The following is a 24966-nucleotide window of genomic DNA, read 5'->3' as shown; positions in this document are numbered from 1 at the left end:
AGCTAATCATTTTAAGCATCTGTTTCAGATTCAGTGACCCAGAGTTAGTAAAATCTTACTGTAATTATTTCTGAAGCATTCTGGCTGCAGGTCAGTTTCTCTGGCTAATCTGGAAATCTAAACACATTCCATCTTTATGTAATTCCCCCCTAAAAATAAGATTCCAAAGAGAAATCCAGATGCTCTGATTCTTGGAATTGTAATTATATTTCGAGATCTTTGTCTTTTGGAAAATACTGCTATTAAACATGAAGTTGGAGTTTGGAGAATTACAAAAACAAGCCATGACTTCAAACCTTCATGACTTTGACCTAAAAAAATGGTGTCCCTAGTCTGTCTATGAAAGTTCCTAAATCCTTTACACTCACAAAGCAAACTACCTTTAGTCATTATCATTATATCAAGTCTTATTGAAGTCTGGTAACATCTGCATTGTTTTAAACTCTGCAAAATTCCCTCTTGATTCCTTCACAATTGTCAAACCAGTGAAGACAAATTCTTCTGTATTGTCTTTTCAGGGTAAAAATGATTTATAATTTTTATTTAATTCGACTGATTCAAATGTTTATATTACAGTACTGTGCAAATTCCTAAGCTGCCCCCCATTTCTTTAAAATTTCCTTCTATATTTAGATTTTCATTATTTGACCTTTTGAACTGTACTCTGATTCAACGAGGAAATCTATTAAAAAACTAAAAGACAAAGGTTTTTTTTGTTTTGTTTTTTTAAAAAAAAGCATATTAATATATACCGCACGTAATATTTTTCATTTTCATAATATGCTGTTGAAATGACCTATGAATCATCCAAGCATAAAAAAGACATAAGGGAATGAATCAGTGATGCATCTAAACACGACAAATGGCTTCTTTTTTCTTTTTCTTTTTTTTACTAGTTCTTTATCTGAATCTATGAAAAATGTCAAACATAACACAGTGTTGGTTCAACAGTATAGTATTTTTGCAGCAACAAGGTGATTCCCAAAGAGTTATTAGCCTGAGAACTTGAGAGTATCTCGCCGTTGTGTGCACTGTGTCCTTACAAAATTTGAGGAAGCTGAATTAATGGAGGGCAGAAGAGGTTACAGGCCTAAAAAACTAAGTACATCAGATGAACAGTATCTGAAAGTAAGTTGGGCCTACATTTCACATACATCACATACAAAATTGATGAAAGTATGAACACGGAAAACTACTGTCAGATTTCGATCCACCATTTATATGGAAATTATCTGATCGGCAGCTGCTTCTGCTTTATTTTTCAGCAGGACAATGACCTCAGACACACTGCCAATTCAGTAAAATTGACCTGAACTATCAGTCATGGACTGGCCTCCCCAGAGCTCGGACATCAACATTATTGAGCCAGTGTGGGATTATTTTGACAAAGAAAATAATAAAAGGCTGCCAGGATCCAAGGAAGAGCTTTGAATGTTCTCCAAGAAGCCTGGAGAACTGTTCCGGATGACTACTTAAAGAAATCAGAAGACAATTTACCTAAGAGAGTTCAGGCTATGTTGGGATTAAAGGTGATCATACCAAGTATTGACTTTCAAGCTTATATGCTGTATGGTTGCGGATGCTTCAGTAAATTGCAACACCCATTTCCCATTTTCTAAGCACTATATTTAAAACAAAACTGAAGTGGTGGCTCAAGACCTTTTGCACATTACTGCATCTGTGTCACAATATTCAAGGTTATTAATGAGCTGACATTTATCCATGTGACAACATCCCCACAGAATCTTCCCTTGGCCTCGCAAGCTGGGCTTTAAATAAAAGCAGTAAATATATTTTCTTTAGGTGTATATTACCATATGATTGTATTATCAATATCATATTATCATTTCATGTATCAAAATCCAGAAGAAATAGCACATTTTATCTCTGAAACTGCAGATTTCTGAGGCATGCTTTGTAACTGATCTTTATTCATTTCACATTTCTCTGGTGCTGCAGTGTTACCACTAAAAAAGAAACAGCGTTTTCTATCCTATATATTGTATTCATATGTAAGCTTGCATGTTTCATTGTCCATATTCAAAATAGAAAGAAATTAGGGTGGTTTAAGACTTTTGCACAGTAGTGCAGCTTCTGTGGAAGGAAAATATTGTTTCGGGAAGCTCCCAAGTAATGGAAACAGTCAAATGTTCTTTTAATAAAGGAATAAAAAACACTCGGAATGTGTCATCCCTGCAGTCAGAGCGAGAGCTCACAGTGACTGGTCCAGTGGGGGCTGAAACCAAAGGTCAATCTGTCTGCAGCTCTTATTATACCCCACCTCTCGTTTGTTTGTTTCTTTTTAAATCTCTCTCACTGAAAAGAAGAGTGCTAAGACTGACGCAGTGACGCACTTCTACAACCCAGATGGGGTGTAGGACTTGTGAAAACGAGAGGTGTAGGGAAATTCCCCAATTGAGCCGCTTTGAGATCGATAAACCAGGGGGAAATGTTTTCTGGCACTTCACAGTCAAACCCGGTCTTCGTTTTGATGTTCAGTGAATCATAATAGTGGACTGATTAATGAATCAGTGACAAGCGCAAAGAGTACCTCAAACGTATTTCGAAAATTATATTTGCTGTCTTGTCGCTCGATGAGACAGGAGAGGGTGGAAGGGACACGGGAGCCGTGGCATTTCGGAAAGAGAATCAAATGATTTGAACTGAACAACTTGCAGTTATGGTAAAAACTCAGGCCCCTAAAGCTTTGAAGCACAGCAGCCTCAGCACTGTGCTGCTGCTGCTATCGCTGCCAATACAGAAATATACATTCGCTTCATGAAAATCGATTGTCAGCTTTTTTTTGCAGATGACACCCACCTTTACACAGATGTAAATCCTATTCACCAAAGCCAAATTTACTCCTTTGAAATCTGTATCTCTGACATGAACAGATGGCCCAAAGTAACCTCCAAGGGACAAAAGACAAAACCGAGATTCTAGTTATTGGTTGTGAAAGAGCAGAGAGTAAAACTGTACTTTGATTTTACCATCTCGGGACCTCACACCTCCTGAAAGTGTGTTGTATGTGACTCAGACTGAACTTAGTAGCAACATAAGATTACTGAAATAATATCATCAGATTCAGACCTGCCAAGTGTGCTTTATAACCACATTGAACTTTTCATACATGTTCAGAAAAAGTCGGTAAATCAAATACCACTCATACAAAATGTGACACCAATTTTATCATAGACTAACCTTAAGACAGTCTGCTTAATATTTACACCAGTCAATCACCAGTGGCCCAATGGCCCACTGGTGATTGACTCATTATGAGCAAGATTACAGGAAAAGTAGAGTAAAGTTTCTTCCTGCTTGTGATCCTGTAACAAATCTCAGTATACTACAATGAAGGAGGTCTTCATTCCTGAAATGCAACTACAAGCAAGAAGCAATTTGCTAAATTAACTATAATCAAGGATGCACAGGTGTATTCATGCAGAAATGCATAAAACAGGCTTGATTCATGGGGCACACTGTTGGAATTTACAAATCACATCACAGAAGAAGGACCATAAGGCACACTTAAAATCCTTTAGTTTTCTCAAAAATCGACAGTGCGCCTTATGTATGAATTCTGGTTGTGCTTACTGACCTCGAACCGATTTTATGTGGTACACAGCGCTCACAAATGTGTCAAAAAATGTTTTTGTACCACTTTGGTAAAGTACAAAGCCGCACCGATCATTAGTCAGGAGCCTCGCAGAGTGATCTGGGTCCAAAACTATGCCTGCTTCAGGTCCCAAAGTCAAATGAACACTGCAGTAGGGCTGGGCCATATCATACCGTTCACGGTAATACCGGTATAATGTCAGGCAATAATAAGAAAATGAAATATCGTGATAGAATATGGGTAAAACGTGCATGCGCAGTGGCCTTGTTTTTATACGCACATGGCGGAAAAAGCAGGGCGGCGACGGAGAATGAGAAGGGCGAAAGCGGATTGTTTAAAGCTGAACTAGAATTGGTTTGTAAAAATGGTGCAACTTCAGTGGTGTGGAACTGGTTTGGCTTTCTTCCGTCAGATACACACCAAAGCACATTTTTGGTAGAGCATGCAAGCGGGCCGTCGTTATTACCGAACTGATTTTATGTGGTACACGGTGTTCTGACAAACCATCCTACTTTGGCAAAACGTCCTACCGTCAGTAGTTTATGCACATTGCTGCTTTCACAGAGTAATTCCAGCACAAATGTAAGTTAGGTATGACCGTTTGCCACTTAACTTCGATACTGTGTAGTATCGTGATATTTTGTTTGCTAATAATGTATCGATACAGGGACAGCAGAAATCGATATTTTGTTACAAAAAAAGTTTTTGTGGACTGGAACATGCTCTGACTTCAGAGCATGTTGATCCTTTTTCTGAGCAAGAATCCTGACATTCCTTCACTGTCCAAATGTGTTTAACTATTTTTTTGCAGCAACAAACATGACAGTTTACTTATTTTAATTTAAGACATGTTTTATTTTAATTAAGTTTAAAACTTTTTTATTTAATGTAAAATTATATTTTGTTTTAATTTACTTTCAAATTCTTCAGTTGCTGAATGGGCTGCATAGTTTTCATAAATTGCATAGTTCAGAATAGCTATAATTGTACCAGACGGTTGCATTCAGTTAAGTTGGACTAGACTAATACAAACCGTTCAGTTTGTCAACAATAAAACTGACTGAAATGAGAGAAAGACTGAGTGTGAGACTTTGATATTAGATAAAATGAATATTGATAAAGTTTACCTTTATGTACAGAATCTGAATATCGCAAAATATTTTAAAAAATTGCAATAATATCGTATCGTGCGTTAAGTATTGTGATAATATCGTATCCTGGGATGTATGGTGATTCCCACCTCTAGCGTGTATAACCTCTTTTTAAGTTTTGTGGAAATTATACATGGTTATGCTCAGGATATGTTGGCCAATTTCCACTGGAAATGCCTTTTGGTTAAACTGTGAGCAAGGAATTTGCATTTGCACTGTTAAATTTTTATATAGCTTCAATGCACATAAAAAACAGCTGCTTGTTTAAGTGAAAATACATCAATGGGGGTTTTTTTTTTTTGCACTAATAAAGTTGTGGAGATGTAAAGTATTTTGTCTCATGTCAATTATATCGTCAGTTATATTGTTATCGCAAATTTTCAAATATATATATCGTGATGAATATTTTTGGCCATATTGCCCCGCCCTACACTGCTGGATCACTGAGAGTTAAAAACGGTCTAAATTCTTTCATCTTTAATGAAGTGATCAGCGTTGCTGCTTTACCAGGTGTAACAGTTAAGTTTAACATCCAAGCATCCATGAAAACAGGATTTATTAAATTTAAATAAGTTAGAAGTTAGCTCGCTAGTTACCTAAGCATGATATAGCATGTTCTGACTGAGAGATTTCTGAAAAAAATTAAAACGTACAGCTCTGCTATCACTTCCAACATAAATGAAGACAGAAAACTAAACAGCAGTGACTGTTGTAGGGTTACTGAAGTTGGACTAGCTGGTATATAATGATTTGCTATGACATCACTAGCGACACAGCTATGTTAGCATAAACACAGTGAAGCCGGAGGATGAACGCTTACTTTTTCCACTCGAAAAAAGTTAACGTGAGGGTTTCTGATGGTTAGGGATAAATGCAATCGCAACGCAGGGTGCTGTAAATGGACCAAACTTGAGTCATGAGAACAAATGAATTAATCAATCCACAATACGAGATTAGTCATTAATATACTGCAACAACATAGGAACAGAGCAGCTGCAAGAGAATTCAACATTAATGAATCAATGGTACGGAAGTGGAGAAAGCAAGAAAAATGAGTTGAGTAAAGTTTGACTTATCTGACTGTTTCATTTCGCTTAATGCGCCTTATGTATGAAAACAGTCCCATCCATCGACAGTGCACCTTATAATCTGGTGCACCTCATGGTCCGAATAATACAATGCCATTGTATTTGATTGAAAAAGGTATAACTCCATCTAGTTTCTTTTTGTATTTTTCACCTGGTTTTACCCATCCATCCATCCATTCGCTTCCGCTTCTCCTTTTCAGGGTCGCGGGGGGCGCTGGAGCCTATCCCAGCTGTCATAGGGCGAAAGGCGGGGTACACCCTGGACAGGTCGGCAGTCTGTCACAGGGCTAACACATAGGGACAGACAACCACTCACACTCACATTCACACCTAGTGACAATTTGGATTATCCAATTAACCTATCCCCACAAGCTGCATGTCTTTGGACGGTGGGAGGAAGCCGGAGTACCCGGAGAGAACCCACGCAAACACGGGGAGAACATGCAAACTCCACACAGAAAGACCCCGGCCTGATGGAGGAATTGAACTCAGGACCTTCTTGCTGTGCGGCAACAGTGCTAACCACCGTGCCGGTTTTACCCAATTTGATAAAAAATGATAGCTTCAAAGAAATTGCTCATTTACACAAAAAATGGAGTGTATTAGATAAAAATGATTCAAACCATTGCAATGAACTCCCTGTAAATACCAGGTTCTAAGATTGTGGTCAATGCCATTGAATGTCGGGCTGAGGCCAAACAGGAAAAATGATAGGTGACGTCCAATGACTCTTTGGCGACATGGCTGGTTCAATTTCTCCAGATGTTACTACCTTCTTTTCAGTCTCCTCTGGTTAAATAAAAACAATGTAAACATCACTGCAAAACACTTGATAGTATTAAGTTATTTTAATATTAATCCAGTTACCAGAGGAAATAGTAGAATGATAAAAACAAGGTACCAGTTACATTGCATTTCCCTTGTATGCACTCCATTCTGCAAACTGACCCCTGGGTCTACAGTATCTTCACATCATTTGTGACAGCAATGAGGCATCAGAATCATCCATTCAGTGTTCCCCAAACATTCACATCAAAGCAGTCCTTTTACAAAAGTACACAACTGACAAGTTGGCTTGAAAAAACTGATTTAAGATCATATATATATATATATATATATATATATATATATATATATATATATATATATATATATATATATATATATATATATATATATATATATATATATATATATATATATACACACACATTTTTTTTTGCCCAAAGTTCAAAACATTAAGTAAAACATAGTGTGGAGAAAAAATTCTAAAACAACCCACAGCAGCATCTGATTCTTTCATTATGACCCAGAATTTTGTCTACCTGAACCCTAACTGATGCTAGCCTATGTGACATGTTAATATATTTTAAATTAAACTAAAATGTATGCAACATGTTTTGACACCATCTTAAGCCACATAAAGACCCCTGCTCTCCAACACAATAGGTTGATAGATAAACATCTGGCTGCTGCGACTGAAGGATAACCCAACAAATGGTGCCATTAGCCTGGATAAAATTAAATAAGGGACAATATCAGTAACGCTTGGGAAATAATGCCTAGCTATTAAACTCGTACATTTTCCATGGTCATAGAAACCCTAAACTGGATGCATGGGCAACGTATGGAGGTTTAAGGAAAAAAAAAAGATAACAAAGAGCTGAAGAGGCAGTTTGCAGGCACTCAAAACTTCTCTGACCTAACGAATCACATGAACCCCTTGGGGGTACCTTGGTGTAAGAGTAAAAACTGCAGAATCCCTTTCTGTACCATTGCTAATAAAAATAAAATTAAAAAGAACTGAACGGTAAAAAAAAAATTAATAAAAGAAAGAAAGATGCACACAAATAGACAAATAGCACCACAGAAAACGTGGTCTTAGTTCCCAGTTTGGAGCGCTACACCTTCTGTGCAAGCGGCTGCGCTCCCCGCCGACCTGACTTCATACGGCTACGTGCATACACCCGTAGGAAAAGTGCCAGGAACACTACAACGACACCAAAGCCACCTACTAAGGTAACAGTGTGACCGTAAAGGAAACACGAGAGAAGAATGGCGAAAGCTTGCCGTAAGGTCATAATGATGGTGAAGACGGCAGCACCAAACTGGCTGATAGTGTAAAAGATGAAGAGCTGACCGCATGCCGAGCACACGGACAGCAGCACGGCATGAAAGGCAAACTCGGAGTGGCGGGTCATGAAACCCAACGACTCAAAGAAGGCACCCTGCTCCAGCAGCGACCCGACGGTGAAGAGGCAGGAGAACAGGTTGACTCCAAACATCATCTGCACTGATGACATTTTGTACTTGAACAGGTTGTCCTGCCAGTTGGAGGTAAAGCTGTCGAAGACGATGTAGCCGATGAGGATGATGACCCCGCTGAAAGTGGTGACGGTGGATGGATGTTTGTCGGTTGTGCTTGAGAGCAAAAACATGCTGACGCCAACCGAGATCAGCACAGCAGTGAAGTACTCCCAGTATTCGTAGCTTTTATGGGACACGATCTTGCCCATGAGCATGACAGGAATGACTTTGGAGGCCTTGGCCAGGACTTGAGTGGGGAAACTGATGAACTTGAGGGCCTCGTACTGGCACCAACTGCTCAGGATGTTGGAGAGCGAGGCGAAGGAGTACTTGTACATGGGTGCTCCATGGCGAGGCTGCTTGAACATGACGCACCAGATGCCTGACACAGTCAGAGCAAGGATACGGTTCATGAAGACCAAGAACTGCGAGTCCTTAAATTTCTCTCCCTCCTGATTTGTAGTTGCGGCTCCGTAAGAACGAGTCATCACCCTCTCCTGGAGGACTCCCCATGTCAAATATGAAACCTAAGATAAGAAAAGAAGTTTATTCTTAACACTGAGTTAAATCACTTTATCAAATAAGAGCGTTAAAAGAGTTATTTCAGGTGGTGTGAATTCTGACCCCAGTTTCTGCCACTGTAGTATTAAAAGCAGGAATCACACTACTACTACTCAAACCCTTTACTCTTTTTACATTTAACCGTGTTACTGTCAACGGCTGAATTAAATCCATCATTTCCCCTATTATAAACTCACTGCCTGTATATTGAAAGGAAAGCGGAAGTATTCAGGCCCTTTACTGAGTACTTAGCTGAAGCTTTGAAGTTTTGTACACCTCGTTTTTGGAAATGTTTTGCCATTCTTGACTGCAGAGTATCTAAAGCGCTATCACAATGGAAGATGAGTGTCAGAAATTTGAGATCTCACCAGCGATGTATGTTTCTGTTTGAGAAGGGGGTTCAACTGTGCCGCTCAAGAGTTATCCCAAAGCCACTCCAGTGTTGTTTTAAAGTCACTCAGACAACACTGGAGTGGGCTTACGGTCACTCTGTTTTTAAACAAAGAGGAGAGCCTATCTGAGCTATCACTGGGTGAGAGGCGGGCACACCCTAAGCAGCCATCCCCGGTCGCCAGTCTAATTCAACACAAGTGAAATTTATGGTCGAGCAGGTGTGGCGTGTTTGCGATCTGCTTTAATCTGAGGTCTGCCTGTAGTGAGCTCTGTTATCAATGAAGGCAGAGAACAAAGTATCCAGTACGACTGGTCTGTGACGACATTACCATCATGCCGCCTTAAAAAAAAAAAAAGAATTATACAACCTTCACTCCTTGAACAAATCTTGTAAATAACTAATTTGTCTGCATGGATCAGTACCTTTATTGCTGTACTGCACTGTGCTGGATGTTGCTCTAAATACAGTATCGACAAACAGTGGCATACTTCAACCTCCAAACATTGGGTCCTCAGAAATAGGACATAATGTGGTAGCATTAGCATATGCAATTAATGACTGAAGGTTTTGGGGGAGGATACCTGAAGTCCGGCAGCGCAAAAGATTAACTTTAACGCCTGTTTGAGTGTTGAACCCGAATCAGCCTCATTCCTGCTTGCTGCAGACGTGTCATCCAACAAGCTGGTCTTGGCCTCGTTTCCAAACACGCAGGTCTTTATGAGAGGAAAGCAAAACCCACTCCCTAAATAAACGTGAGAAAGACAAAAGCCCAAGGAGTTTTAGATCAGCAGCTTTCGTGCATTTAAAAATAAGACAGTAAAATTCTCTCAAAACCCGAACCTGTTTCTGCATAATTGGTGCGCTTGAAATAGCTAATGAGGAGGTAGCCAGGGATGATAATGGTTGAGTATCCCAGCATGTTGACGAGAAAGCGGAAGAGCCAGACATCGTGCCAGCCATCCAGCAGCGAAGGCTCTTCTGCAGTCACAGCGGAAGGGAACAGGAGCAACACGAGTGCAGGCCAAATCCTACAGGGTGACACAAAACTACCAATCAGGCTACATAACAGAAACAATATCAATGAGAGTCTGCTGGTGATTACAGCTTATACACATAAACAAGACAGCTTACATTACTTTCTATTTTAACAAGGCTGATGATAAATATTAAATGAACAATACACAAATGTTGTTTATGTCTGCTCATTTAAGCATCTAAAATTAAAGCTAATTTGTGAGCATTGCAATGGTTATTCAATTTTCACGCACTTTCATTAAAATCTAATCAATCCTCTACACGGAGTAGCGATTCTTAGCAAAAATGAAAACATGCCCGTAAAATGACATATGTGACCTTGTCCCCAATCACAGTTTGGGTGAAGGTTTGATTAAACTGACGAATACTGCAGAAGAAAACACCATCACATTATGCATCTTCACAATATCTTTAATTAATTATCTTTCCCTGATCTGTCTGTCTGTAGGTGGATCTGTCTATTTACAGATCCACCTATATGACGGAACCACTACACCCTTATTCTCCAAACTGGGTTATCAAGTCCTCAAATATCTCCCTTTCTCTGAAACTAAGGGGGATTCTGCCTTCCTTCCAGACCTGAGCACCAAAACTATGGGGCAACTTACCACTCTCTGTGCATTTAACTCTGTAGCATCCTGTAAAAAAGCAGCTTTCTCTTGAAAATAGTTATAAACTTAACTTGCTATCTTTTAAATGCCGTTTGTAGCATGTTAAAACATTTTTTTTTTTTTAAAAATAGGGCAGTTTTTTCAGAAAACCTCCTCCAGAGCCATAAATCCCACCTTAAAACTTTTTTCCAAGCTAATAACATAATAATAAAGCATCAAGCATAGTGTAGTCTGGTTGTGGCTACAGCATGAGAGCACTGGATGATGAAATGAGCTGATGGAATCAGTTAAAACAACCAACTTGCTAACTGAGCCGTGAAGACATCAGATGTTCTTCATCACCCATTCCCACAAACAGCTTAAGTGTTACTAATGACTAAAGGACACCTGTGGTGAAACTCAGGCTTCCTGTGAAAAGGTGTGTTCCTTGCCGACAACAGCACTGAGATGTATCCCATTTGGAGTGAGGCAGGGCCTCCTCCTGTGGGGGCCTGTGAGCCCGGCTAACACAGAGCCTCTTTGTGTTGGGACTCTGCAGCGCCCTGGTCAGCCAATAGCCTACTGCAGGGAGACCTGGGCCCTGAACAAGAAGCTTATTACATGAAGGAATGCACTGCACCAGACAAGCCATCCTACATGCTGCTACGCCATAGACACACAAACAGAGAAAATGAGCACTTGTTTAGATTGACGTGTGCACATATATGTACCACTAAAACTGGAGCAACAGGTCTTCATTACAATAACGGAACTGTTTCTCCCAAGTTGCTAAAAAAAAAAAAAAAAAAAAAAAGGCTGGTGGGGTAGATGTAGAAAGTGTAGAGTGGAAAAACACCAATACTTGTACCAGTATTAGGTATTTTTCCATAGGTGTTGGAACCATTTATTAAACCTTTAATGAATGCACACATAACTCTTGGGCTAGTTGCAGTAAACTGACTTAGATATGAAACATATTTCAACATATTTGCCTGCAGACAGACACGCCCACTATCAAACGGCCGTAGACTGTACAGAAAAAGCGGACTCTCGCTCTCTCGCTCGCTATAAAACTAAATTAACCCATTTATGGTAAAGGCTGGCAAACGAAAGGGTGTTTAGGTCGGACCGTTAGTTGCTAAATTAGTGTAAGCTAATACCAGTTCCGTAGGCTGCTTACAGCTTCAAAAATCTGCCCCCGTAAGGCTGCATCACAGAAAGGTTCACCGTGAGCTGAATGAGCCCATACCTCAAACTCATCTTCAGCGTGACACATTTTCCCAGTTAGCTACACTTCTGTCTGAAAAATATTACCTCCGTGAGAAAGAAGGCATTTTCCCTGCACTCCGTGGCCGACACCCGGCGTAGCACACACGCCGACAGACTCAAGCGTCCCCGCTGTGACACACCATGAAGCCCCGTGGGTCCGCCAGGTGAAAAATGACTAAATAATGAGATGCTGTTTTCTTTCAGGCTAGTCGCTTTTAGATCAGAGGTCTTCGACTTTTCCTCAATAGCCGATGTGTTCACTTTAGCAGGAAAGGCCACCTCCTCTTTACTCAGCAGCATCACCACAGGATGCTGGCGAGAGATAACGGCGCCCTCCCGGCGGCCCTGACCCCTGTCGGTGTGGAGGAGGAACTGCAGAGCTGTTGGGCTATGACGTGCACAGACAGCAGGGCACTGAGTGGGCCCACCATAGCCCTGTGATCAACTATTGTGATTGGAATGCCATGAATTTTCACCATGGTGATCTTTTGTCCAGTATATCCACCATCTCTCCTGCGCACATGTCCAAACCACCTGAGCCTCGCCTCTCTTTGTCTCCAAAAGGCCCAACCTAAGCTGTCAGTCTGATCTACTCATTTCTAATCCTGTCCATCCTGGTTACACCCATCTTCAGCTCTGCCACTTCCAGCTCAGCCTTCTTTTTATCAGTGCTGCTGTCTACATCATCGTCTTGTAAACTTTCATACTATTGCTGCTGACACTTATCCTGAGCCAATCCTCAGCCCTGACACTCATTTACACTCACTCCACCTTGCTTGCACTCTCTCCTGCACTTCTCTTGTGCATTGTCCTTTGCTTTGGATGGTTAACTCCAGAAGTAATTAAACTCACTTCCACACTCTTGCCTTTCTTTCCCCCTCTCCTCTTTGGCCAACAGTAGCACAAGTTTCTCAACCAATCTAATATTGAAATCTTCTTTGGGCCAAGATTTTACACCAGATGGTGGAAGCTATAGTTTGGAAGTATTCTACTCTATACTCCGTGTTATTCATTTTAAAGCTTGACATACATACTATTTGTCACATTTTAAAGTATAAATATACCATATCTATAAGATGGCACATGAGCCTGAAATAATTATCTGCTCTAGTTAAAGAAATACCTAAATTTGGACCAAAACATATCATATTTGTGGTGTAAATGTAAATGCATAACATAAGAAAATTAACAATTCAAAGATTCAGATCTTTGAAAATGAATCAAACAAACAAACAGGGGGAAAAAGATTAAAATGTAAAGATACAGGTCTTTACTTTGATGCCAGTGCTTCCCACTGCTCAGTGTCTGAAAATCTTCATAGTCTAAACTTTTAAGCTGTTGTTGTGTTTCTTAATTTGGCTTTTCCCCCCCTGCTCATAGAGATGACTGTCTGGATGACATTCCTTATTTTTATTGATATGTAAGTAAATACAAATAAATGCAAAAGCAGAAAACAGATCTTCTCTTCTTTACATGTAATGACTCATTTCTGCCGTTTCTTGGAAACATGAAGCATCGCATATAAGACGTGACATACCGTTTTTATATGTATATATAAGAAAAAATGATTAAAATGTAAAGATATATATAGTTTTTGAAGAGTTCCAGTATAAAAGACAGTAAACAAGGCCCAGACAACCAAGACATCCACTCTATGCATCTCTGAAGAAGGTTAAGCTGTGCTGGAAAGCCTTATGCATGAGGCATTTCAAATGAATCCTACTTCATAAACACGTGCACAGTAAAGCACTTCCTTCATGCCAGTGAGTGAGCATCGAAATAGGCTGCTGTCATTGTTGCTGATAAACACATCTGAGCTGCTTCTTCAACGACGCCACAGTGCCTGCTGTACCCCTGACTCACTTCTAAAACAGGTCACCAGTAAGGAATTCCTTTTATTTTCACGCAGGGGAATGTGTGCCCTCGTTCCACTACACCTCAGTAGTAATTCCTCCAACGTTTGTCTCGTCTTTGTTTCCTTCTGACTGCAAAAGTGAAGAGAGACATTCCGTCATAAAAACAAATTCAATACAGCAGCTAATCATTAACTAAACCAAGATATTACAGCGAAACCGTATTTCAAGATATCACATAATAGCAGCTGATATATTTATCTGAATAATATCCCACGTAGGCTATGTCCACATAGGTGGATGTCTGCAAGAATGGAAATTCCGGCATTCCATTAGAAAGAAATGTTATTTCCAGGAGTATTAGTCAGACCTGATGAGATAATTGACCTGCTGAGTGTATTACGCATACTATCATCATAGATGTTGATTGAGAAGGATCGCACAGAGCGGAATACATGACTTGAACACACCATTTTTAAAACCTTTTGCAGCACTAGCATGGTCTTTACTGTACATAACACAACAGTATCAGTTTTCCAGATTACACTTGAATGGAGAAGTAGACTGGTATAGTTTCATAACTCTGTTCTAGCTACTGACCACAGAGGTTTGTCGGTTTGGTAGCTGTTGCCATAAGTTTTGTTTGTGCACATGTGATAATGAAAGATGAGAAAATCCCATAAAATTAACTGTTATATTCAATATAAAACTTGAGTTGTGCTTTGCAACCATACAGCTAATTTGACCAGGAAATAGATAAAGACAAATCTGCAGCTACTGCTTCTGCTGTCATGTTTACCTGGTCAAAGGAAAGTAATTTTGTAATTGCCAGGTAGTTAGTCAGGTCAATATACCTGTATGAACATGAAGTGAACCTGTTCTGCGGTGGGTAATGTGTTTATAATAGAAATCCAACCAACTGGAATTTCCACAGTTCCACCGGTCATTGTACTGTAAGACCCACAAGGAAGAAGCCACTTACAGGAAAACAAAAATAAACCATGTTTCCAGTCAGCTGATTTTTTGCTGTTAGGAGCATTCCTGTACAACATAACATTTAATCATCTCATCTTTACTTTCATTTAAGTGGAAGCTAAAATATATCTGCATCACCTGTCTCTGTGCGTATTTGAAACACCTTCTTTTGAGGCTTTCAACAACTTGGAATTGCACATGTAAGACCGTTGGTAAACCGTGTCAGGCTTGTGCACGTGCACACATTAGATAGAGATGCATGCTTGAGTAAGATAGGACACCCTCTTTCAATTCTACGGTTTTACATATGAGATTTTAAAAAATCCAGTTTTTAATCAGGTTTTAAATTAGGTAAACAGCCTCAGATGAACAGCAACACGTGGCATACTGGCAGCATGTGAGAAATTCGGTATTCCCCATGATTCCATAACTTGTAGAAGCATTTTTGTTTCTATTTCACTATCACCCGCTCACATCGTTACGGAGGAATTTTGCCTCTCCCTTTTTACAACGTTGCCTCAGGAGGTCTGTGGGGATTAGTTTAGGCCCCGCCTAGGCATTTGGCAGGTTCAGGTCTGGACTTTGACTCAGCCATTGCACTCCCTTGATTCTTTTCTGTTGTAGATTTGCTGCTGCGCTTGAGATCATTGTCCTGAATAAGCTTTAACCGCTGAAAAGATGGTGTCATGTTCGGCTCTAGAATACTTTGGTAAACAGAGGATTTTACAAGTGACTCAGTGAGTGCAAAACAAACTCAAATCATGACTCCTCCACCACTGTGCTTGACAGCTGGTCTGCACAGTTGTGAAGAAATGGCTGTATAATCCTTCCCAGATTTGTCCTCCTCTGTCATCATGTTAACACACACCCTAAGGTTTCAGAGCAGCAAATTACCAAAGCTTCTATTTTCATAGAGGTGCTTACACTTGCCCGTGCTACTTGATTGGCTGCTGTTTATCTATTTAGTTCCTAAAGACGTCAGACTGTACTTAGTTTTTCCACACATAAATAATGAAACCGTGCCACATTTTGTAGTTTATCTGAAGCTGTATTCAGCTAATTTTAAGATCTGATTATTTTTTTTTATTAAGTGCTGATATGTAAAACCTTCAAAATTAAACACGTACTTTACCATGACTGTTTTTGCAATTAAAAAAGACAACATTCATGAATTTCCTGTCTTTTTATTACAAAATAAATGAACTCTTAACTAGACAGGCCAGTGTAATTACACAAAGAACAGTTTCTGCTGATGAAAGCTAGGTTGAGATAAATAGTTTCACTATTCCAAGCAAAAAACAAAAACTACAAATCAAAAAGATCAAGCTGCATTTCCTGTTATATACATTACATTTTTAACCACTTGTCACTTTTTTTTTAGCAAAAGCAGAGATGAGAATAGTTTGTTTTTTGCAGGATTTACATTTTTTTAAATATCTGTTCACACCTCTGATTGCATTCTTCCAAAAATCTCTTTTATGCACTACAGTGAAAGGCCACATTTTCAGAGTTAAAAACAAAATTTAAAAAAATTAAAACTTACTTCAATTTCAATGCAAAGTCACTGATAAAGTTTGAGAAACCGAAACTATGCATTTTGCATACTCTATTTGTAGCCACTGAAACCAGGTCAAAATGATAAAGAGGTAGATTTTTTTGTGGGCACTGAACAGGTTTAGAGACAGTCTGGTACTCACAGTGAGGTGGGGTTTTACAGCTGAGTACAACCATCTCCAGAGGCATGCAGAAAGAAGCAAAATAACCAAGCTTGTAAAATCTTTCAATTAAGCGGTACTACTCTGTTTAATCAGAGCGAAGTGAGATTTATACTGTGCACATACTTGTCTAAGCATATGTATACTAATCAACAATGTTAGCTCAAAATATAGGTTTTTAAAATTTTTATTTATATGAGCTGCAGTGAGGCTCCAGACAATTAGAGGACTGTTGTTCAGCCCGTGACTCAGCTCAAAACTTCACGCCAACCAACGACCTTCCAGAGATCTGGATGTCATCAAAAGGAAATAGAGCCAGAATCTGAAAGACAAGAACAAGAAGCAGGTCAAACTTTACTGATCCTTAAATAATGATTAGAAAAAATACCAGAGAACAGCATTTATACAAGCGCTGCCGTACAGATGACTTATCCCTTATCTAAATGTCTTTCTAGGAAACCCAGAACTAAGCAGAGCATTTAGAGCACAAGAGGTCAAAATTGAAACCATGAATAGTGTTTGTCTGTGAGCTTCATACAAACTGGAGTAAAATAAATGAAAACAAATGAACCAAATCCACTTCTGCTGTGACTACTCTGCTTTTTAAAAGAGTACCAGGTCCCCTGCTTGTATGCTTTGGTAGGTTATTCTGAACTGGTAGGTTAGTGATGTTAAACCACTTAAAGAGTAAACGAAGAATGAGTTCAGTCAGGCAGTAGGAGGAGGCTTGACAGATTAGGTTTGTGCGTTGAGTTAGTGCACAGTTACCACTGAAAGTCTGCAAAACATACATATTGCTGGTTTTGTTTTGTGGGGTTTTTTTTTAAAACAGGATTTAAGTCTTATTATTTAAACTATGTACAACAGTGCATTTCAACCCTTAATATTTGCTTACATCATCATTGCCGTCAGCCAAATCCAACGCCGTCTCGTCCTCCATGTTTCGCAGCATTTTGTCGGCGCCATTCTGACAGAGGATGGTGGCGATGGTGGCGTCCTGTCTCCCCACCGCAAGATGCAGGGGTGTGCAGCCATTAAACATTGCAGCGTCCACGTTGGCTCGGCTGCCGAGCAGCAGCTTCACAGATGTGATGTCATGCAGCTCCACAGCGAGGTGAAGAGGCGTTTTGCCGCTGGTTCCTTCCTACGAGGGGAGCGGACGAAGAAAAGCGATGAGAAATTCCACAAAAAGGGCAGAAATTCATTATGAAATTTAAACAGTTTCACAGTTTTATTTTTGCAATTCCACATTCTTGAAATCAGCTAGTAAAAAGGTCAAAGTACATTCTAATTAGAATAATGAATAATTCAATACATCGGACGTGAGGCAGACTGATATGTTAGGCCACTGATTTAAACTAAGAGGAATGTCTGGGGTGGTTTCGGGACTGCCACGTTCCCTACCATCAATAGAAAGTTAAGAGCGGCCGGCTAGTCTGACCTAATCATATCTCAAATCTAATTATGTCTCACTGAATCCTGCAGGAAGCCCCGAGCTCAGCTCATATCACTATCAGCATTGCACAGGTGCAGCTGATTTATGATAGGAACACAACATAAGGTCCCGATGTGGTAAACACAGTTTAAACAGGACGTATGTGATTATAAATGCAGACATATGACTGGATTAAACAAGTACGGAAAGCCCTCTTAGGGGAAAAAAATAAATAAAGACTGCAGCTTTGCTTCCACAAAAACAAACTCTTCATCCGGTCCTTCAACCTTTTCCTTGTTATGAGTTGAAGTCTGCAAGTGGAGCTGCACTGTTTGTGATCATTTCAGGCTGAATTACACGAGTGCAAAAAAGGCTTTCTGTTTAGTGTGAATTCTGCCTTTATGCAAAACTTAATTACACAAATACAGCTCATATGGTGCATTGACTTGGGGGGGGGGGGGAATCCACAGACTAACCTGTATATTCAGATCTGCGCCCTTTTTGATCAGGAGCTTCATAATTTCATGTTGCCTGTTCAGTGCAGCCAAGTGAAGACAGCCAAGACCTGAAATTACAAATGTTGTCTGAAATCTGCAATGTGGAGCTCACTTTTAGGTCAAACAGTTTTTACAAACTTCAAGCAGAATACAGACCAACACTGTATCGATACAACACAAAACATGTTCTACATCAATGCTAAATGTGGGCGTTATTTCTTCTGCTACTGTCCAAGAAAATCCTCATGTATCTTTTAGGAGGACATCAGGGAAAGACAAGCTAGTTAAATATTTCTGCGACATTAAAATGTAAAACAAAAACAACTTTTGACTTTAATGCATAAAAACTCGCATAAACAGATTTAGTAGCAGCCATGACTGTTTTCCCCTCACCTCTCCAGTTCTGGGTCTCGAGGACCGGAGCCAACTTGCTGGGAGAAACGTCTTTGGTCATCTCGGTTGCACACTCTAACTGCCCGTGCTGGCAGGCCACGTGGAGCGCCGTGTTCCCGTCCTGGTCCTGCAGCTCTATGCTGACCTGTTTCTCCATCAGACACTGCACCACCTCTCTCAGGTTTAGGTAGGTGGCGAGGTGCAAAGGGCTCTGAGGAACAAAACAAAAACTTTACCTGTGTGTCTCTGGTCAATATAAACAAAAACACGTCAGAAGTTCATATTTAAGTTGAGATGTTAAATAATCTACTAAAATGTTGAGTTGATATTAAGCAAAGACACAAAAAAAATACTAGCTGTCCATTGATTCATCAAACATACTGACAATAACAGGTTGATGGTGGTCTTATATATTTCTTCAGCTGTTGTCCTTATACCCTGTCACTTCTCCTTCACAGCTGCAGCTTCCCTGTATTTCCAAGAATGCTCTTATCCTCATTTCAAACTCCTCATTATTATTTTTGGACTCTAGTAGAGTAGCTTAGCATGAATGATGATTCTGAGCGTTAGAGTAATCCAAAGCTTCACTAAAATTTCGGCTCATTGAGATTACCGACCTCATTATACCAAACTTTTGCCATGTTTAATGTGAGCACCCATTACTGAAGTGGTATAAATATGAGAGGAAATAGGTAAAAGTCTAATGGTTCCCTTTGAAAATCCCCAGAGCGCAGGCCTGTACCTGCTGCATTCAGGTACAAGTGAGGAAAACCCTTTCCGAGAAATTGAGTTTTATCTTTAATCCACAACAAGTGATGCGGTTACTCTGCACTGTGGTTTACTGAGACTGCTGTAGGTGTAGAGTATGATAGTGCTGTCTCTCCCTCCCTTTTTTTTTTTTTATGTGTTTTGCAATTTTTTTTGTTATCAGAATTTTGCTGCGAGACTGTACTCACAGGACCACGTGTTAAAATATGGCAAAAATCCCTAATCCATTTGTTTTCCTTTTCCTTCAGAAATGAAGATGCATTTTTATTTTAAACCCCCTGGGTTGCAAACAAATTTCTTCTTGGTAATGTGTCCAAATGTGAAATCTTAGAATGACTACTAAGAGGAAATTAGGAAACCAAAAGAGCCCAGCACAGAGCTAACTGAGTCACTACGTGAAGTGCTGAGTCTCAACTTCATATGTTTCCTTTTGACAGTTCTGCAAGTTCAAGTTAAGTCTCTGGTCGGACTTCTTGAAGGACTGGAACAACTCCTCCACCCACATCCACACAAGGATACACTCCACAGCTCCCTGTGGTTCTATTTCTACATGAAGTAGAGGAGGGGAGTTTCCATTCAAAGTCCCTTATGAGTTAACACTGGAACCACCCACAGTGACGTCCCGAGTGAGGACGGACTGCAAATAAAGAGGAACAAGAGTTCTCTGGAAGTACAGAGATATAAATAAAGCCACCGCTTCCACAATCAAGGTGCAGATGAGGAAGTATTTGTGGATTAAAAAATTCCAGCAGAAGCAACTTGTAGGACCTGTTGTACCTACCTGATATAAATTATTTTGGATGTCCAGGACTTCTGTTGGGAATATCTGTATCAACTCCTTAGCAAGTGGTGATATTTCGTGGATAATTGCTAAGTGCAGGATTCTACGGGAGTGAGAAAGAAAAAGAGAAGATGAACATTAACCGTTACGTCTGGAAAAATCTGCAGCCCTACTTTATCTCAAATTGAGCAACTTACCCCCCCTCAAAAAAAAAAAAAGCAGTGCTGTGAATTTCAACAAATGTTGCCTAACAATTTTCCTCGGTATTCATTTCAAGAGACTACCTCGAAATGTAACACTTAGTGGGCTGAATGGCAAGACTGAGTCGTTGGGGTATTGAGCAATACAAAAAAATTCTAGACAGCACAGCAAGGTGCTGGTGGTTTTAAAAAAAAAAAAAAAAAAAAAAAAAAAAAAATCAAACATCTGTGAGCAGATATAATCGCACAGGCTTCAGTTTAAACGCTTACAGCAAAAGACAAAACAAAACAAAAAGCACGCCACCCAAAAAAAACACAGTGGGAAGTTGTAGCAAACAAATGTGTGCGCAAAGCAGGAAATGGAACTGAGCATTAGTGCTTAATTTAGACTCAACAGCAACATAGCGAGGGCCCCATCTGGAAAAGGGATCTTAACAGATTAAAATCAAAGTTTGAGGCTTCAAGTTCTTTAAACTCACTGCTGAGTCCAAATTCTGCGGACATCAGGTTTTATCTTACGGGCTTGAAGCGTTGATGTTTTACTGCTGCACGATTCGCCGCAGCAGTTACTTCTCTGTTAGTTTAGCAGCGAGACGTTCTGCTTTCAGAGTAAATGTCATTTAACCCAAAGCTGGACGCCGCGGGCTGCTTCAGACGCAGACAGAGTGGGATCAAAAGTTCCCACGACGTCTCGCTGTACACTCAGCTTTGAACACTTACAGTGCCACATGTCTAATTATACAAAGTAGTAAACAACATGGCATTTATCGATTTGTTAAATGGTAAATGGGGTTACTTTATTTCAAAAGACCCACACCAAAGGGGGGAAAAAAAGAATTCAGTTTTATTTAGTCACAAATTTAAAATATCAGCGTTTCAAAAACTAATGTGCAGCGGTAACGATAATACAGCTGCTTTTTTAAAGTGATCAGTTATTGAAATCTATAAGGATTAATCATGCAACTGAACATTTTGTTTGCAGCTACTGACACTGAGAAACAAAGAAAAAAAAAAGATAAAGTACCTGCATAAGGTTTATTTTAAAAAGGTGACAATATTTTACGCTTATTTTTGGCACAAAACAAGGGGAAAAAAGCATTTCTTGTAGTTACTGCCATAAATACATAAAACGTATTACTACTTTACTATTATCAACACCGATTAAGCATATAAGTTGGCTTTTTTTCCCCACTGAATTAAATATCTTTGGGCTGTTTGAGAAGAAGCAATGAGGAAACAGATGTGGGGCATTTCTCACTGTGAGTAAATTAGGAAGGCTGCAGGTGACAAAGTGCATGATTCCTTGTGCATTTCTAGGAATGTAAAATTCCCAAAAACTGTAGAGAAAATGAAAATAAATGTAAAAATACAAAGCTGCTTGTGAGTGTTAATCCATCGCTCGAGTACCCCAGTAATGGTTAAGATGAGAGGATACTGCACGAGAAGCCACATTACATTTTTGTGATGCTTAAATGTCAGCTACGTCTGCAGACTGATGGAGCTGCACTGACATAAACCTGTCAGCAAATGTCTTTGTGTGAAAGGGACTTCCTGGTTTGAGTAAGACTTGAATGAATAAGAACTTTAAAAAAAAATCCCACAGGGGAAAATTAGTGTTTGCATGATTCTGTCAGTCGAAGCAATGCACTGTGGTGTGTTTCAGGTGTTTTTTTCCCCCTCCACCAGGTATCTATAGTTAGGGTGTGAGAATGAAACCATGTGGCCCCAACAATCAGCAAGCGGAAATGAAAAGAGGTCAGAGACACAACAACACTTGTGCAGTGTGATGTGACTACATCAGGATCACACCGGCTGGTCGTGGCTGCAGGATTCATTAAATCGGTCTGCTGGTTGATGACGCTGCAACTCTAGATGAGTGGGTCACATAAGAAACAAGAAGGTCTGCATGGGCTGATAAGATTGTGTGTGTGTGTGTGGAGGTTGAGGTGTTTAGATTGTGTGCAAAAGTTTCACTGACTCAAATTGAGAAATGAAGAGCAGCGAAAAGCCGCTCAGTTGCAAATGATTTTTTTAGCTGTCTGGAAGAAGGAAGGGGGAAGAAAGTAAAAAAAAAAAAAAAAAAAAAAAAAAAAAGCAAGGGGGAAAGAAAGAAGCCTGTGAGGGATGAAAACATGCGTACACACTGTCCTGTCCTGATCAACAAGTTTCTTGGATGAAAAGCGGGCCACACAGCTACCTCACAGCATGTGCTTTGTCTGTGCTGCATGGGGGAAGTCCAGACCTATCTGTTTCACTTCTGTTTTCTGACTGAGAGTCGACAACTCAATGGAGACCGGTCACATATGCGACAAGGACAAAGTTCATTATAAAAGTCTGCAGTATCACACTCTTATGAAATCCCCTTTAAAACCTGTATCGCCATGGGAAAAACTGTGCCTGAAATTTAATGTGATTTACAGACTCCAGCTGCAGTAGAAATGCCATTCATGACGATTTTAAGTTCATCAGCTTACAGCAGACTTTTAAAAAAAAAAAAAAAAAAGAAGAAGAAGAAAAAAAAAGTGAGAAGCTACTACCCTGCTCAAAATTAAACCAGCAACTATTCTGGTAACCTTTAAATTATTCTGTGCAATATTTAGAACAAATACACAAAAAGATTTCTAATTACAGGTCACCAATTATAAAAATATATATACTTTTTTTCTTGTTTTAAATCATTTTGAATCGTACATTGTCTAATAAATCCCCATCACTACATATCAGGCAGTGATCCAATTAAAACTAATGTGGTGGCATTAATGTACAAATCACTAGATAATGGAAATGATAATCATAAAGAGCTTTGCAAACTAACTGTAGGATATTGCCAACCATATCAACTAAGGATAAAAATCACGGGTGCCAAAAAAGCTGGTGAAACCTCTAAGAGAGAAACAGTTAAAATGCAAAAAGGTTTGTATTCACCCACCAGTGTGCAGCAGCATTCCTTTCAGCAAATATTCTAGCAAGATGAGCAAGAATTTTTTATTTTTGATGGAAATTAAATGAATAACAATTAAAAACCTACGTGTCTCCATCCTCTGTAATAGTTGTAAGCAAGTTCTCCTCCTGCTCCTGCTCAGAGAGTTCAGAGCTCTGTACTTGCTGGTTGCTGCTGGAAATCGTGCAGCCCTCCACTATATCCGACAGGCTCTCTACCGTGAGAGACGAGGAACCGTAGGCTGAGTCCAGCCATTCCTCCCCGCCGGAGAACTTGTCCCTCGGCCCGCTGAGGTCATTGCTCGGCCCCCGGGGCTCCTCCGACTTCACTATGGAGCGGTACGAATCAATGCCTGAGTCTGTGCGGTTATCCTCCGGCAAGTGTTCTTTAGTACAGTCATGGCTCGCCATGGTAGTGCTGCTGTGGTGATGATGATGGTGGCCTCGCTGGGTTTCCCCCTCCCGCCTTCCCCGAGGATTTAAAGGCTTCCTGCGGGCGCTGTAGCCGCTCGGTGCTCGGTGATGTGACCGGACAGCCCGGTGACACCTGTGATAACCGCCGCACCGTCTTCGTGAAACCAGAGGAACGAGCCGCTGCGTATCATGCCATTAACCGACAACACTGTGCCCTCTGTGTAGGAAGAGGCGTTCACTTTTTACCGATTTAACGCGTTTTAAAAAGTTTCGAAAACATGGTGTATCGGGTTTAAAACGAGTGAAACGAGACACTAACGACTACCCGTCGACTAAATATCCGGTAAATGCGTGAGCTCCAGGCGGAGAGCATATGAGCAATGAAAGGCGAGAAGGGGAAGAGCTGACATGTGAAAGGCAAAGCTGTTTTTGTCACGCGGGGGAATCCCCAGTGGCGTGATCGAACGCACACACACAGTATGTTCCCTCGCGAACACGCGCGCGCAGAAACGCCGGAGAGTCGGGTGTGAGAGCGGAATTACTTTGTGATTATCAAAATAAAAGCACACTATCTAAGGCTTTGTGTATATATATATATATATATATATATATATATATATATATATATATATATATATATATATATATATATATATATATATATACCCATTGATGAGTTTCCATTTCGTGTCTTCTCATTTTTTTTTGTTAAGTTCATTTATTAATAATATAGCCACAAATCACAACAGCAGTCTCCTCAAGTGGTGTAGAGTAAGGTAAAGACCCTGCAATAATACAGGGTAAACCCCAAAATTAAAACAACCTCCCTGGGCAAGCACTTGATGACATTGGGAATTAAAAAAAAACTCCCCTTTAAAAGAAAGAAACCAGGCTCATGGAGGAACAGTCATCTGCAACCATCTTCTGAGAGCGAGCGGAGGAAGACGGGACAAAAGACTAAATACTATGGAAGAGCGTCAGAGA

The 24966-nt window shown here is 40.0% G+C and overlaps 2 protein-coding genes across 2 annotated transcripts; both read right to left on the bottom strand.

Annotated features, from left to right (window-relative positions):
• Positions 1-7064: 7064 nt before the first annotated feature.
• On the bottom strand, positions 7065-12389 carry slc35b2 (solute carrier family 35 member B2). The gene is made up of 4 exons (XM_026143262.1): positions 12057-12389; positions 9958-10145; positions 9699-9859; positions 7065-8689 (listed from the first exon to the last, which is right to left on the bottom strand). The coding sequence occupies exons 1-4, from the start codon at positions 12074-12076 to the stop codon at positions 7757-7759; spliced, it is 1302 nt and encodes a 433-aa protein (XP_025999047.1). The 5' UTR covers positions 12077-12389; the 3' UTR covers positions 7065-7756.
• A 4223-nt stretch (positions 12390-16612) lies between these two features.
• nfkbie (nuclear factor of kappa light polypeptide gene enhancer in B-cells inhibitor, epsilon) lies at positions 16613-24515 on the bottom strand. The gene is made up of 6 exons (XM_026194203.1): positions 23657-24515; positions 20429-20531; positions 18880-19090; positions 18466-18554; positions 17450-17698; positions 16613-16876 (listed from the first exon to the last, which is right to left on the bottom strand). Exons 1-6 carry the CDS (start codon positions 23977-23979, stop codon positions 16808-16810), a joined length of 1044 nt encoding a protein of 347 aa, XP_026049988.1. The 5' UTR covers positions 23980-24515; the 3' UTR covers positions 16613-16807.
• Positions 24516-24966: the final 451 nt, after the last annotated feature.

Source organism: Astatotilapia calliptera, chromosome 15 (genome assembly GCF_900246225.1).
Source record: "Astatotilapia calliptera chromosome 15, fAstCal1.2, whole genome shotgun sequence".
Lineage (NCBI taxonomy): Eukaryota > Metazoa > Chordata > Actinopteri > Cichliformes > Cichlidae > Astatotilapia > Astatotilapia calliptera.
Note: the sequence above shows the minus strand (reverse complement) of the source record. Positions and strands in the feature narration are given on the sequence as shown.